General features: G+C 40.8%; 1 protein-coding gene across 3 annotated transcripts in view; it reads right to left on the minus strand.

Annotated features, from left to right (window-relative positions):
• Positions 1 to 220: 220 nt before the first annotated feature.
• Positions 221 to 15,731, minus strand: part of GAD1 (glutamate decarboxylase 1) — a 53,401-nt gene continuing 37,890 nt past the window's right edge. For all 3 annotated transcript variants that reach the window (XM_075284185.1, XM_075284186.1, XM_075284184.1), the window contains 10 exons: positions 14,713 to 14,828; positions 12,866 to 12,945; positions 11,724 to 11,778; positions 11,447 to 11,563; positions 11,290 to 11,354; positions 8,590 to 8,668; positions 4,519 to 4,668; positions 2,720 to 2,827; positions 2,415 to 2,504; positions 221 to 781 (listed from right to left, as the gene is read on the minus strand). In XM_075284185.1, the coding sequence (XP_075140286.1) occupies positions 608 to 781; positions 2,415 to 2,504; positions 2,720 to 2,827; positions 4,519 to 4,668; positions 8,590 to 8,668; positions 11,290 to 11,354; positions 11,447 to 11,563; positions 11,724 to 11,778; positions 12,866 to 12,945; positions 14,713 to 14,828 (1,034 nt within the window). In that variant the 3' untranslated portion in view covers positions 221 to 607. The remainder of the gene's footprint in view (positions 782 to 2,414; positions 2,505 to 2,719; positions 2,828 to 4,518; positions 4,669 to 8,589; positions 8,669 to 11,289; positions 11,355 to 11,446; positions 11,564 to 11,723; positions 11,779 to 12,865; positions 12,946 to 14,712; positions 14,829 to 15,731) is intronic.

Below are 15,731 nucleotides of genomic sequence, written 5' to 3' on the forward strand. Positions count from 1 at the left end.
TTCCATATCTTTAAGTCTTTTTACATCCTATGATAAAAATGGTGAGTGTGCCCAATGTATGCAGTATACAGTAGCGGGTAAGTGGATATATACAGGTGTGTTGGCCTTCCATTACATATTTGGAAAAGTTTCAATTTGCCATACAAATCAGACTATCAAATCATGTTGGTGCCTCGGCCTTGAGGAACATTTTTGGGTATTCTTGGTTATCGAGAATCGAGTACTTTCGAGAATCCTGCTCTATCAGCATTTACAGCTCTAAGCAAAGGTCTACACTACATATGTCAAGGGCCGGCCCTGTACATAAATATTCACACAGACATACAAGTGGATACATATTACAACACTCAGTTACCTTGAATTTTGTACCTATCTGACAACCTTAACAAACACACTTATGCCGGTTGTCACTGTACACACTGTCTTAAAATGATCTACATATACACTTCAGCAACCTATGTTTGTTAAGGTGCCAGAGAAGATTTGAGGGAAGGTTCCCTTAAGGATTTTCTTTTCTTTCGGCAAAAATCAAAATACTATTCAACCAATTGGGTGTTGGATGCAATTTCCCCAGCATAGAGAGGGTTCAATGTATTTGGCACATTTATTACAAATCTTGACCTAATCTCTCAATTTCTTCCACCAAGAAGTCAATGTCTGATTTGGTGGCTGCAGGGTTTGAGATGACCATCCGGAAGAAGTTTGCCTTGTCTCCCTGGGGTTGATATCCCACCATTGTTGTTCCAGATTCCATCATTAGAGCTTTTATCTTTGGAGCGACCTTGAAGAAAACAGAGCCATGTTAACAACTGACAGGCCAGATGATCTGCTATGGTAGGCCATGGCATCTGCTGTGACAGGCCATGGGGTCTACTGTGACAGGCCATAGGATCTGCTGTGACAGGCTAGAGGATCTGCTGTGACAGGCCAAGGGGTCTACTATGACAGGCCATGGTATCTGCTGTGACAGGCCATGGGGTCTACTGTGACAGGCCAGAGGATTTGCAGTGACAGGCCATAGAATCTGCTGTGTCAGGTCATCAGGTCTACTGTGCCAGGCCATGGGATCTGCTGTGACAGACCATTGGATCCACTCTGACAGACCAGGGGATCTGCTGCAATAGGCCAGAGGATTTGTGGTTACAGGCCATAGAATCTGCTGTAACAGGCCATTTGGTCTACTGTGACATGCCATAGGATCTGCTGTGACACGCCATAGGATCTGCTAGGGAAGTTCTGGTCTTTGCTGCTAGTTGTGGTCCTACTGTTTATCTAGTTGGTTATAGATCAGCAAAGATGTTTGTATTTAACTTCAAAGAATATACCAAAATTATTGGAGTTTTTTAATGCAATAAAATGCCTGGCTTTCACTTTTTTTGCAGGGAGTAGTATTTTACCCATCGAATTATTAAATGTCAGGGTTTTGGCTGAATACCATGTGTTGGAATAAACATTTCCTGAAGGAAGTCGGTTCCAAGAATTTCCTTCTATGTGTCTTATAGTAGTCACACATTAGTACAATATTGAAATACAATACAAATAACTGGATTTACAGTGTAACTAAGCTTTCACACAACTTTTGATTTTCTAGCAGTATTTGTGTCATTAAATAAATTGGTAATATACTTTATTAACAAATTTTGGCTCCTTTTTGTGAAATCCTGCATTTTTTTTATTACTATGTATAGTGTACAGGCTTGTGTGTGATGCAGGGAAAGCAAAAGTGGAGGGGGGCAATTAAAACAGCTATATCTCAGGCAATAGAAAACATAGAAAAGCTGTTCTGGTGCCATATGAAAGAGGAGATTCTCATCGCACAGCTCTTAACTGTATTACTTCCACAGATATCATCAGCTGAAAACTCAGTCAGGATTGGGATACTTATATGCAGCTGCTCCCAATGATGTGTCACATCTTTATACCATGTGAGTATATAAGCATATATCATATCATTTTTAGATCTTTATCTAACCTCAATAAAGTCACTGACATTAACTTAGAGTTGAAGGAATTGTCGGAGGCTACAAAAAAACCCTACTTCTGTTGTAGAGATCTTGTCCATGGCCAGTGTCTGGTATTGTAGTTCAGCCTCATTACCTTGAATGGGACACAGCCTATGGACTATATCAGGCACAGCCTATGGACTATACCAGACACAGCCTATGGACTATATCAGGTGCAGCCTATGGACTATACCAGACACAGCCTATGGACTATACCAGACACAGTCTATGGACTATACCAGGCACAGCCTATGGACTATATCAGGCACAGCCTATGGACTAAAAACTCTCAGACAAGAAGGGTGCTTCTTCTAGAAAAGTCCGGAATACTACTGACATCATCTGCACCAAATCTCAATAAAAATGACTTGTTACACAGATTTCTATACTACTGAGGCTCAGGGTTCTCACCTTATGCAGCTTTTCTTGCCTCTCTTCACTTGGGGACACACCTCGTAGGCTAGGGGGGATGTACCAGAAGCAGACATTTGTGTGTTCAGGCTAGAAAAGAACACAGGTCCGATTCAGATATCTAATAATTGCCAGTATAGATCACTTTCTTATATTAGAAGTAATGACCATGATAAGACACTCCAGTCTAATAACATTTCTTATTTATAGCAGCCCAAGAAGCGGAAGAAACTCCTGATATAGTCACTGTGAGAAGGTCTTCCATGCACATTTGCATCACTTTCCTCTAGTGTGTGAAGACTTACCACTCCATTGAAGACCATCTCAAAGTCTTCCCGATGGCAGATCTTAGAATACAAATATTCTGACAGATCCAAGCATTTGTTGATCTGTTGCTCGAACCCTACAGTGCCCTGTTTGGGAAGGAGAGATGATAGAGTTATAACATGTGGATGATGTATTCTCTAGCACTAGTTATATCTAGATCTGTCTTCATTGACAGTTTCCACTCATTGTGCCACTGTGAGAAGGATTTGTTGGTAACTTAGTTACTTTATGGTCATTACTTGCATGCACCAAGCCCTGTAAGCTATCTCAGTTATCCTCATGATTAATATATACAAAAATATAATATAAAAAAATCCACATGATCATTTTGTCTCAATATCTTATGACATGAACCATAAATTTTATTACATATAGATGCCAATTATATGGCTCACTGGTCTCATACTTAGCACCATTATCACAATATAGTCACCATAGGTTTCAAATAGTTCCAGTGATCATCTATTCTATATCTATTCATTTTTAATTTGTCTCCCTCCCGTAGTTAACAGAATATTCCGGTTATCACCTATCCACAGGATTGTAAGAGCAGGGTCCTCTGTTTCCCAAATAAGTGGGATTGTATGATGACAATCCATTCAAAGTCTCCATTTAACTCAGAGGTCATATTCCCACTGATTTAGCAATTAAATGATCACTAACTTTACAGACAATTTAGTTTCATTTCCTAAAACATATGATTCTACACCAAAATGTAAAACACTTTAATTAAACATGTTGCTGCTTTCTGCCTGAAAAACCTCTGTTAAGTTCCTGCCACTAGGTGTCTCCCTTCTAGTTAATTTGCAGTTCCCTCCTTTGTTACCAGGGAAGTACATCCATAGATATGAGGCAGAGGCAAGATGGAAAGACAGTCAGTGTAGGTTCTTTTCTCTCTGCATATAGTGAATGGAGATCAGAGGGGTTGATTCTCCTCACAGCATGTCTGCAAACTGTTCTGTGCAAAGGACTGAAGATTCTGCAAATATTACAGTTTGCAATGTAAGAAAAGTCTTCTATGTATTTGTATCTACTTCTGACTGCCTGTGTGATTACAGATGGGATATTATTTAAAGATAGCAAGCAGCTTTACCAACTATGCTCATAGATTGTTTTTTTTATCTTGTGTTTTAGCTGCTTGACTGCCTGTATTCGCCCTGTATTTACAGTTCAGTGTTCCTAGATCTCCTATGTTATTATCACTTGGGCTTTTCTTGCTATTTGTTTGCTATTGTACAGTCACTCCTGGAAGAATCACAGAACAACATCAGTAGTGACTAGGGAAGAGGGGAGAGCTGCTCCTTCAACTTTCTAAGAAAACTCAGGTACCCTGTAACAACAATCCAGTGTGTAGATACAGTAATAATTGCTTATACATGGAATACTTCTACATATTGCTGTTTTCAAAAAGATATTTCTGTATAATCCACTACATTGAGGCAATGACGTTTAGATGGTTAGGGACCCCTGAAGCCTCATAACGTAACTCGTACTCCTCATAGTCTTCATCATTAGCACCTGAAAATGAATTATTTTAGTCTCTGCTTTGTGTCCTGTCTTTATTTGGTCTCTCTATTCGATTTTTTTTCTATTGTCCCATTTTGCTCAACATCCAGAGCACTTGAGTGGAGATGGATCATCTAGTCTGGGGATGGGGGATAAAAGGAGGGCATAGAAATTGCTATGCTTGTTATTTACACCCATGTAGATGGTGAATGTCATTTCTCATTATGTATTGTCCCTTTCATAACATGATTCATGTCATTAGAATTTCTACCTTTGCTTTCCACATCAACCAGAACTTGAATATATCGACATGGCGGCCACATTGTATTGCTTTGTCTCCAGTATCGTATGATATGTCGTATTGCTTGTCTTGCTGGAAGAGGTATCCTGCACACATCTGATTGCATCCTTGAAGTATACCCTGGTTATTATAAAGAAAATACCAATATATATAGTAATACTAAGCATCACTTTCTTTCCATTCATCCCTGTAACTTCTGTGAAATACACAAATTTTGGGGTTTTAAGTGTGGGGTGCAGGTAATATGAGCTCCTTATCTGCGTACATGAGTAATATATATAACTCCAATACAAACAGAAGTTTCTTATCATATAAAATTAGCAAATTCTTAGTAAATATGTCATACTAAGTATAGAAAAATATAATATATCTTTATAAATATAATATATAGAGAGAAATACAAATGTGCAACTTAAAGTAAACTTGTCCAAAGAGGAGCTGAGCAGATTGATGTATAGTTTTGTGGGAAAAGTTCAAGTATAACTGGTGGATAACCCAACTGAGTGACTGATCCAGTGTGAATGTGCACATAGAGATAGCTGTCAATGATAGAGTAGGATCGCGTACTGGACTCCAGAGCAGAGGTTTAAGCGAGTGAATTACAAGTTATACAGAATTTTTCTTTGTAACAAAATCATACCCATAATATGAAAAAGATCCCACCACGAAGCAATGATTCTTTAGTTTGAATGCTTATTTATTTTCAAAGAATTTAGTAATGCTTGGTGAAAATACTAAACGTTTTCGGCCTGTTCGGCCTTCATCAGACTCTACAGAAGGTAAAATCAAGAACAGAAAACCAAAGTGAGCAATACACCATCGCATTATGTGTGAAACTGTACAATAATTTCTAGTGACCAACACAATAGTATACAAAATGTACAAAATATACAAAGACATCACTAATATGTTACATTTTAAAGAGGAATAAACGATCAGGCCGATATAACAGGGAATCCTACTCGAGCGTTTTAGTAAACATAGATTTACATGAAGTTTTTAAATCGCCTTTCAGCCGTATGGGTCCTTGGTCACACGAAGTTAAGATATAGATTGAGATTTATAGATAGTATCCCAGTTGCACCAAGATAGAATATGACGATTGTATAAGCACCCCTATTAAGATAAGGAAACAAATTAGAGGTGGAATAACAAGTGACACGTACCGTATCAAACTGATAGTAAAGTTGAAGGTAGGTAGAAGACCTTAAGATGGTTCAGAAGACCTATGAGTAAATGTATTTTGTCACGCCATGTTATAGTATAGGATGATAGAAATAGTACCTGTGTCAAACCAAGTAATGCCTTACCCTCAACAAGTTGGGGTCAAAGTTGTTGTCATCATTACGGTAGAATGCCGTATAGATAATGCTGTGGGTATATGTATGCAAATGATCAGACTGAGGTGTATCTAAACCTACTAAGAAGTATAATGAATATAATGAATGGCTTACCCTTGAGCAAAAGTTATATGGCTGAATCAAGTTAGCAGATAGAGATGCTGTTGTAATGTGCAGATAGCTGTGAATAAAATGAAAGTGGTATTTTACACATAGTCTTGTAATATTGCAGTGAGGTAAGGAGGAACACTTTGGGTTACTCTATACTACATGACATCAGGTCACTGATGAATTGCTCTACTATGCAACAAGGCCCTTATTGTTGTACCCTTCAATCTCTAGGGCACACTGCACCACCACTGCTTCAGCCACCACTAGGAGGAGAGAGAGGTAAAACGTTTTTCCATTACCCTTCACTGCAATATTACAAGACTATGTGTAAAATACCACTTTCATTTTATTCACAGCTATCTGCACATTACAACAGCATCTCTATCTGCTAACTTGATTCAGCCATATAACTTTTGCTCAAGGGTAAGCCATTCATTATATTCATTATACTTCTTAGTAGGTTTAGATACACCTCAGTCTGATCATTTGCATACATATACCCACAGCATTATCTATACGGCATTCTACCGTAATGATGACAACAACTTTGACCCCAACTTGTTGAGGGTAAGGCATTACTTGGTTTGACACAGGTACTATTTCTATCATCCTATACTATAACATGGCGTGACAAAATACATTTACTCATAGGTCTTCTGAACCATCTTAAGGTCTTCTACCTACCTTCAACTTTACTATCAGTTTGATACGGTACGTTTCACTTGTTATTCCACCTCTAATTTGTTTCCTTATCTTAATAGGGGTGCTTATACAATCGTCATATTCTATCTTGGTGCAACTGGGATACTATCTATAAATCTCAATCTATATCTTAACTTCGTGTGACCAAGGACCCATACGGCTGAAAGGCGATTTAAAAACTTCATGTAAATCTATGTTTACTAAAACGCTCGAGTAGGATTCCCTGTTATATCGGCCTGATCGTTTATTCCTCTTTAAAATGTAACATATTAGTGATGTCTTTGTATATTTTGTACATTTTGTATACTATTGTGTTGGTCACTAGAAATTATTGTACAGTTTCACACATAATGCGATGGTGTATTGCTCACTTTGGTTTTCTGTTCTTGATTTTACCTTCTGTAGAGTCTGATGAAGGCCGAACAGGCCGAAAACGTTTAGTATTTTCACCAAGCATTACTGAATTCTTTGAAAATAAATAAGCATTCAAACTAAAGAATCATTGCTTCGTGGTGGGATCTTTTTCATTATATGACAAGGATTGGGACCCTATCTCACCATCCACCCAGCTAAATCCATCGCACTACTCCATAAAAAAATCATACCCATCTTTCTCTGAAAATAATACAGGGTCTTATTTAGATTTTTTGCTCCAAAAGATGGGTTAGGGCTAGAGATGAGTGAACACTGTTCGGATCAGCCGATCCGAACAGCACGCTCCAATAGAAATGAATGGAAGCAGCTGGCACACAGACTTTGCCGGTGGTCGGCCGCTTAACCCCCCGCGTGCTGGCCGCTTCCATTCATTTCTATGGGAGCGTGCTGTTCGGAACGGCTGTTCCGAACAGTGTTCGCTCATCTCTAGTTAGGGCCCATTATCAGGGAAGGTCTTATTTTTCAATCCACTCACCAGACCCCCTTACACCCAAAACAATTAGAGTTGGTAAGTACCAATGGTGGATGGGCTCTCATATACAGATCTGCGTCATTCCTGTCAAAGGCATGTAACTCTCAGGCAGGGGTGAACCTAGGGTTTCTGCCGCCTGAGGCGGATGTCAGAAAGCCGCCCCAGCCCCCCGAGGAGGGGGCGGGGCGGAGCGGCATTAGCAGGCAGAGAGCAGGCAGGGAGAGGACCTGCTCTCTGCTAAGCGTGAGGGACGGCCGCTGGAGCAGCGCTGCATCCACAGGGCCGCCCCAATCCACCGCTCAGTGACGGTGACGCTAAGCCAGTCCAGGACAGCTTGTCCTGGACTGGCTTAGGTCAGCAAAAATGCCGCCCTTCCCGGGGCCCTAGCATAGCGCTGCCTGAAGCGGTCGCTTCAGGTCGCCTCATGGGAGGTGCGGCGCTGCTCTCAGGTCCCTTGCCGTTGCAGCAGTCTTCTACTGTAGCTGTGTGTAGGAATTGGCTCCCCCTAGTGATCGGAAGCAACCACAATGCTCAGGCTCAGGAGTGGAGTCATGCCACTGGGACTGCCCAATCTGTGCATGAGAGCCCGGCTCTACCAGTAGTTAATCCTTATTGTTGGGTAGATCTCTCTCACTAGTGCAATCTTGTACAGATAGCCCCCTTGTAGTCAATGTCTAATTCTTTTAGAGGTGTCTGCTTTCTTTTGGGGGTGTCTGCTTTCCTTGATGAAGGCTCTGCTGTATCCGTCCTCCTGTATTCTATGCACTTTTACATGTGTGGACACTATTTTTAATGACCTGCCACTAGTAGGTTTTATTTTGGGGGAAACGATACATAAATCTGCTCATCGCCGCCTTCTTTTTAATATGATCCCTGCAGTTTTATATTTTCTGTATCCAACCAGTACTAGTGAATTATTGTGAGCATTGTGCAGTATTACTAGTGACAAACGTTTTATAGTCATTTTGTATAAATGGTTACCTTTTCCTTTAAGAGAATTGCAGAACATTGGAGTAAAGCTCCCATCATCTTGTGCGGGTTCCATGTCACAGAGTCAGCTCTGGAAAAGAAATATGAAGGCAAATGTTACTTTCTAGATTAAACCCAAAGCTCATGGTAAAGTTACAATGGAAATTTAGGGATCTTCTGACATTGGGGAAGAACATGATACAAATTTCAAGATGCTAACTTGTTCTCAAAATTTTCAAGACTGACAAACTTTGGGACAGGTATTGAACCAGCAGCATGTCACTCATTGCTTCAGTATGGCTGTTTTCAGTCTTTGCAATGGTTTTACAAAGCATTGGGCATATTTAAGCTTGTCCTTACTGTCTGGTGTAAGCTGTATAAAGCAGACGGTTACGGTGACTGCTCGAATTCTGAGCAGGAGCCATATTTAAAGGGCTGACATCTGCGATACTATTATGGTGGTGTCAGCAAGGGGTTAAAGAAGCTGTATGGTATACTGTATGCAAATGAAAAGGAAACACAGTACTGTATATGATCTGTAGGGATCAATACGTTCAGATATTGATGATATACCCTGTGGATAGTTTGTCAGCATCCAAAATGCATATGGGGCTGGAAACCTGCTTTAAGTCCTGCTTCAAACCGCCGTTGAACGCCCATTTTTGGGTGGATTTTGCCCCTTTTAGACTGGGACAAACTGAATTTATCAGGCTTGTCACTAAAAATTTTGGACAATTCTAGCAAATTCGGAGTTGATGGCATCCTGGATCTTGAATGGCATATGGACATCCTGTAAACTGCTTATCATTGGGGCTATCATTATAACAACAAAGGAGCCAAAAACCCTTAGTATAAAAGTATTACATGAAACACCTTGGCTGCCATTGCAATGCTGCAAGGATCACCCATCAATAAATCCTCAAGGACGTTATTAGACTACGGCAAAGGCAGTAGCTTCTGGTGCTCCATGCCCATACATATGGCATACTGTATACACCGGGTAGAGATCTGTGTTGTATCTAATCTCCTAAGAATGGGTGACAGTTAAGATATAGCATTGTACCCTCTACTGTGTTCTCTTTGCTACATTGATGGGTTAACCCCATACTTATCCCTATAGGCATTCCTATTCTATATGTATAGAACATATGGGTTATGACCTTGCCCAAGGTTAACAAAGAAAACTAAATCACCCCATGTAATGATCTTTTCTATAATATTCCTGCACGCTGATGTACTAAGCTTCCTTACGTCTTCACTGAGTTTTCTTCTCCATAGCTTGAGGCTTCCATAACACAAACCCATGCTCTGTAAATTAATATACAACGTGCATCCCTTATATAACACACACAGCAGCGTGTACTGATTGTCCCTTGCCGCCAGCGCCTCCGATCTCCCAGAATGGGCCCCTTGATGTTTACAGCAATAGATTGTGTCTCATTTATAATCTCCGCAGCCTTATCCTTACTGACGTTTTTTGTCAAGTTTCAGTGGGGCAAATAAAGAGGTCACATCGTAGCTGAATCTCCCCGGGCAATGGAAAAAAAAGCCAGGCCGTAAGTTTGGTATGTCAGCTACTGTCTGATCAATACATGCTAATGAGAACAGTGATATCAGACATGTCAGTCCGCATCTCGTGATAACAGAGATACATTATTGGAATGTCTTCTTATCTCCATCCGGGATGCAAAATTTGACTTTTTCTCACTTCTTACAAGAAATGCCATTTAAAAGGTCACCTATGACGGGCAGTGCCAGGTTATGCATCTGACTGTACAGGCTGGAGCTGGGAGCTCTGGATTCGGGATGGCATTGTTTGTTACATTGCTAATAATTCACTCAACTAATTAATATTTTTGCAAATTTTTTTGTATTTTTTTTTGCATAAAAATTTTGCCTGACAGCCAAATAAACTTTTTAGAATTGCCAAACACAGATGTTTGGGTATGACAAGTGACAGGCAGGAAAGTCATCTTGGACTAGGAAGGCACATAATAATAAGACACAGATGGGTAACGTCAAATTTCCAGGCCTCAATGCAGACTCTGTTACAGGGCCCCTGGCTATGCCATGTATAACGTGGTCTCCTTATATCAGACAAAATATCTTTTGCACCCCCAATAATACAGGGACTGACACAACCTTTTTATCTGCTTTATTTATGACCCTGTTAAGACCTGTCTTATTACCCTTAAAGGGGTTTTTGTAGGATTTAAATATTCTATTCTTAGTATAGGATATCACTATCAGATTGTACTCAGTACCCCTGGCAGTCAGCTGATTGAAGCCATTGCAGACCTGAACGCAGCTTTCACTTCACAGGCTGATGACTTCACCATGGTCATCCATGTTTGCAGCTCAGTCCCATTCAAGTGAATGGGGCTGAACTGCAATACCAAGCTCAGCCTGTCTGCAATGTGTGGTGCTGTGCTTGGTAAGGAGTAAAGGGGCTGCACCACTAAATAGCCACTACACAGTGTACAGAGCAGTCTGCTTCTGACTCCGTATACTGTGCAGACATCCAATGATCATGGAGGCGCCGGGTGTCAGACACCCACTAATATAATATTGATGACCTGTTGTTTGTGCTTAGTGTATTTAGTAAAGGACTAGGTTGCGCTTTTATTGCGGCAGTGGGATTACCACTTTTGGGGGTGCTGTGACTAGTACTTAGAGCATTATGGCCTGAACATATTAGTAAAGGTTACTTGCCTTTCTATTCCGTTCAACTTATGACGATGCTTCCTGGACATAAGAAGTCCACCTCCCCATGCAGCCTGTTGTAAGAAATATAACACAGGTCACACCATATGGACTGGCGTAATATATTTGCCATGGCAGGTACACAAGGTCGGTGACTATTACTTACATCCACATGAAGCCACAGGTTGTACTTTTCACATACGTCTGCTATTTCATCAATGGGATCGAATGCTCCATAGACTGTAGTCCCAGCGGTAGCGTTCACATACAGAGGTACATGGCCCTATAAAGTAGACAGGAATGATGTGAGGATAGGCAGCACTATTATTTACTCCAGGTGGCAATGAGTGGTGTAGTCAATGACTATGGCACATTAGAAGATCTAGAAGGGAGCAAGAAACCGATGTATAGCTATACACAAGTATCACAGAAGTTCTACCTACCTTTTGTTTGGATTCAATGATTTTGGCCTCGAGGTCTGCGGGAATGATCTTCCCTCTGTAAATATAAAGGGTATGAAATAAAGTAAAACAGCTTCATAATAAGACTTTCAGGACCTGCTTAGGGAGTCCTTAAATGGGTTGCCCAAGAATATTTTGTTTATGATCTATTCTGATTTATGGGGGTGCTCATCTTTTTCGAGTTGCCTCTGGTCCCTGTACTGTACAGTGTACAGAGCTGAAAGCAGTTGGTTGCTTTGTGCCCAGTATAGTGGTTGGGCGCTGGTACCGCAACTCAGAACTTAGCTGCGGTACTGTAGTACTGGCTACTGTATAGGGCAATGCACTATATAGTATACAGACCAGACGTACCCCTGAACAGCTGTCTGTTGACGCACCCCCACACACACACACCAATCCCCAAGATATTTATGGCCTATTGTATGAATAGAGCATGGAGAAAAAAAATTCTGGGCAAACCCTTTAAATACAATTTATGATGTGATAATACAGCCCCCTCCCACGTATAAGCATTATTTAATACATCTAGACATTGGCGCAGATTTACTATTATGTTGTGGTGCAATTCTTTTGCAAATTGATGCATCAAAATTGTGTCAAAATGTCAGTGTAAAAGAAGGCCAATAGGTGGTGTAAACTATTAGGGTGCATTCACACTACTGATACGCTGCCTGATTCTGAACGTTAAAACACGTTCAGAATCAGCGTGTATAAAGCAGTTCCATTCATTTCTATGGGAGCCGGCATACGAGTGCTCCCCAGTGAAATGAATGGGCTGCTTTTTTCACTACGAGCGCTCCCATTGAAGTGAATGGGAAGTGCTCGCGTGTACGGCTAGCTCTGCTCATTCTGAGCCGTACACGCGAGCACTTCCCATTCACTTCAATGGGAGCGCTCATAGTGAAAAAAGCAGCCCATTCATTTCACTGGGGAGCACTCGTATGCCGGCTCCCATAGAAATGAATGGGAACTGCTTTATACGCGCTGATTCTGAACGTGTTTTAACGTTCAGAATCAGGCAGCGTATCAGTAGTGTGAATGCACCCTTAGATAGGAAGTCTATACATCATATGTGTCATCCAGCCTGAGCCACTGTCTAGTAATAAATACAGACCATTACTTACCTCTCATTGCATTTTACCAGGATCACGTTCTCTGTCCCAAATCCCAGCGCTGCTCCAGCCTTCTTCATTGAATAATGACTCTGAAAAAAGTTGTGGATACTCCCATCAGTACTAAAGGACAAAACAAAGAGCACAGACCCTTTTTGGGTTGGTTTAAGAATTTTCAGGTCAAAATTCTCTCCCTCTATTATATAACCCTATATATCACAGAGCTCAGCTTCTCTCCTCTATCATATAACCCTATATATCACAGAGCTCAGCTTCTCTCCTCTATCATATAACCCTATATATCACAGAGCTCAGCTTCTCTCCTCTATCATATAACCCTATATATCACAGAGCTCAGCTTCTCTCCTCTATCATATAACCCTATATATCACAGAGCTCAGCTTCTCTCCTCTATCATATAACCCTTTATATCACAGAGCTCAGCTTCTCTCCCTCTATCATATAACCTGTATATCACAGAGCTCAGCTTCTCTCCTCCATCATATAACCCTATGTATCATAGAGCTCAGCTTCTCTCCTCTATCATATAACCCTATATATCACAGAGCTCAGCTTCTCTCCTCTATCATATAACCCTATATATCACAGAGCTCAGCTTCTCTCCTCTATCATATAACCCTATATATCACAGAGCTCAGCTTCTCTCCTTTATCATATAACCCTATACATCACAGAGCTCAGCTTCTCTCCTTTATCATATAACCCTATATATCACAGAGCTCAGCTTCTCTCCTCTATCATATAGCCCTATATATCAAAGAGCTCAGCTTCTCTCCTCTATCATATAACCCTATAGATCACAGAGCTCAGCTTCTCTCCTCTATCCTATAACCCTATATATCACAGAGCTCAGCTTCTCTCCTCTATCATATAACCCTATAGATCACAGAGCTTCGCTTCGCTCCTCTATTATATAACCCTATGTATCACAGAGATCAACTTCTCTCCTATCATATAACCCTATAGATCACAGAGCTCAGCTTCTCTCCTCTATCCTATAACCCTATATATCACAGAGCTCAGCTTCTGTCCTCCATCATATAACCTATATATCACAGAGCTCAGCTTCTCTCCTCTATCATATAACCCTATATATCACAGAGCTCAGCTTCTCTCCTCTATCATATAACCCTATATATCACAGAGCTCAGCTTCTCTCCTCTATCATATAACCCTATATATCACAGAGCTCAGCTTCTCTCCTCTATAGTATAACCCTATATATCACAGAGCTCAGCTTCTCTCCTCTATCATATAACCCTATATATCACAGAGCTCAGCTTCTCTCCTCTATAGTATAACCCTATATATCACAGAGCCCAGCTTCTCTCCTCTATCATATAACCCTATATATCACAGAGCTCAGCTTCTCTCCTCTATCTTATAATCCTATATATCACAGAGCTCAGCTTCTCTCCTCCATCATATAACCCTATATATCACAGAGCTCAGCTTCTCTCCTCTATCATATAACCTATATATCACAGAGCTCAGCTTCTCTCCTCTATCATATAACCTATATATCACAGAGCTCAGCTTCTCTCCTCTATCATATAACCTATATATCACAGAGCTCAGCTTCTCTCCATCTATCATATAACCCTATAATTGCCAACAGATGCCCTTCAGTAGAACTTCTTTAAATGTGTTGCTATTTGGGCATGTAATACCTCCATGTTTTCAATATTAATATTTGCCCCCTTATATAGATCTAGATTGTTATTGTATTTATAGCTGAAGAATTTTTCTACAATTGTCTGAAATGTATAACTTCCCCTTGCACTACTTTTATAGTGAATCCGCACATATCACAATACATAAAAACTGGTATAACTTACATGTTCGGAGGTAAAGATGATCAGTTTGGGGACAGCAGCCATGCCTTTGGTTTTGACATCAGGGAAATACTTGTATCGTGCAGCCATGATACTGTACATGTTGGATATTGCTCCACCTAATAACACAATGACATAAGAAAATGATCTGTGTTAAAATTATTGTCCATTTTATGGCTTGTCTGGTGATTTTATGATCTAGGATTTATTTTCACTTCGCACAGCATGGTTAAATGTGTACGAAGTGAAAAACTACCATGGGGTCCGTATAGAGGAGGGACCCCACTAAAGATGGCTCCCTTTTTCCATGTAGTAGTTAACCTTTACTAGGGTACAAGACTCCTACAAAGGAAGAGACATCCTGGCCAAATCTCAAACAGCACTCCTACTAGGATGAAGTGCCAGATCCATACCTGCCATATAGGTAGGGAATGTCATAATGTTAATTGTAGAAGGGTCCCAGATGCTGAATTGCATTACTGACTCCCATAGCAGCCACCACTTGAGGGAGCTCACGGGATACAAATGTATACATGACTGCAATATCATATGCGTTAAGGGGGTTGTCCTATGGGGGGATTTTTTGGAATAGGTAATAAAAAAGAAAAGAAGTAACATTCACCATGTATTATCATGGGCCCATGTATGGGGCAAAACTCAGGACAGTTCCTATTCCTGTCTGTTCTGTGGCTCACTGACACTAGGTTCACACTAGCATTGGGGGTTTCAAAAAATAGAAATCCTATTTACTTTAAAAGTTCTGCGGTTATCAGTAGAAACCCGTAAACCCCAGAGACCAGAGGTCCCCAACCACTGGGCCGCAGCCAAGTACTGGTTCATGGATAACCTGGTAATGGGCCACAGGAGCTCCCAGTGAGTGTGGTTTGTGCGCAGGGAGAAGCAGACACGAGTTGGTTCCTAGTCAGGGTGCTTCTTAGCTGCTGTACCCTATACACACTGCTCATTATAAAGCAGCATTCAATGGAAGGTACGCTTTCACACTATCGAGTCTCAGATGTGAG

The sequence above is a fragment of the Leptodactylus fuscus genome, chromosome 8, assembly GCF_031893055.1.
Source record: "Leptodactylus fuscus isolate aLepFus1 chromosome 8, aLepFus1.hap2, whole genome shotgun sequence".
Classification (NCBI taxonomy): Eukaryota; Metazoa; Chordata; class Amphibia; order Anura; family Leptodactylidae; genus Leptodactylus; species Leptodactylus fuscus.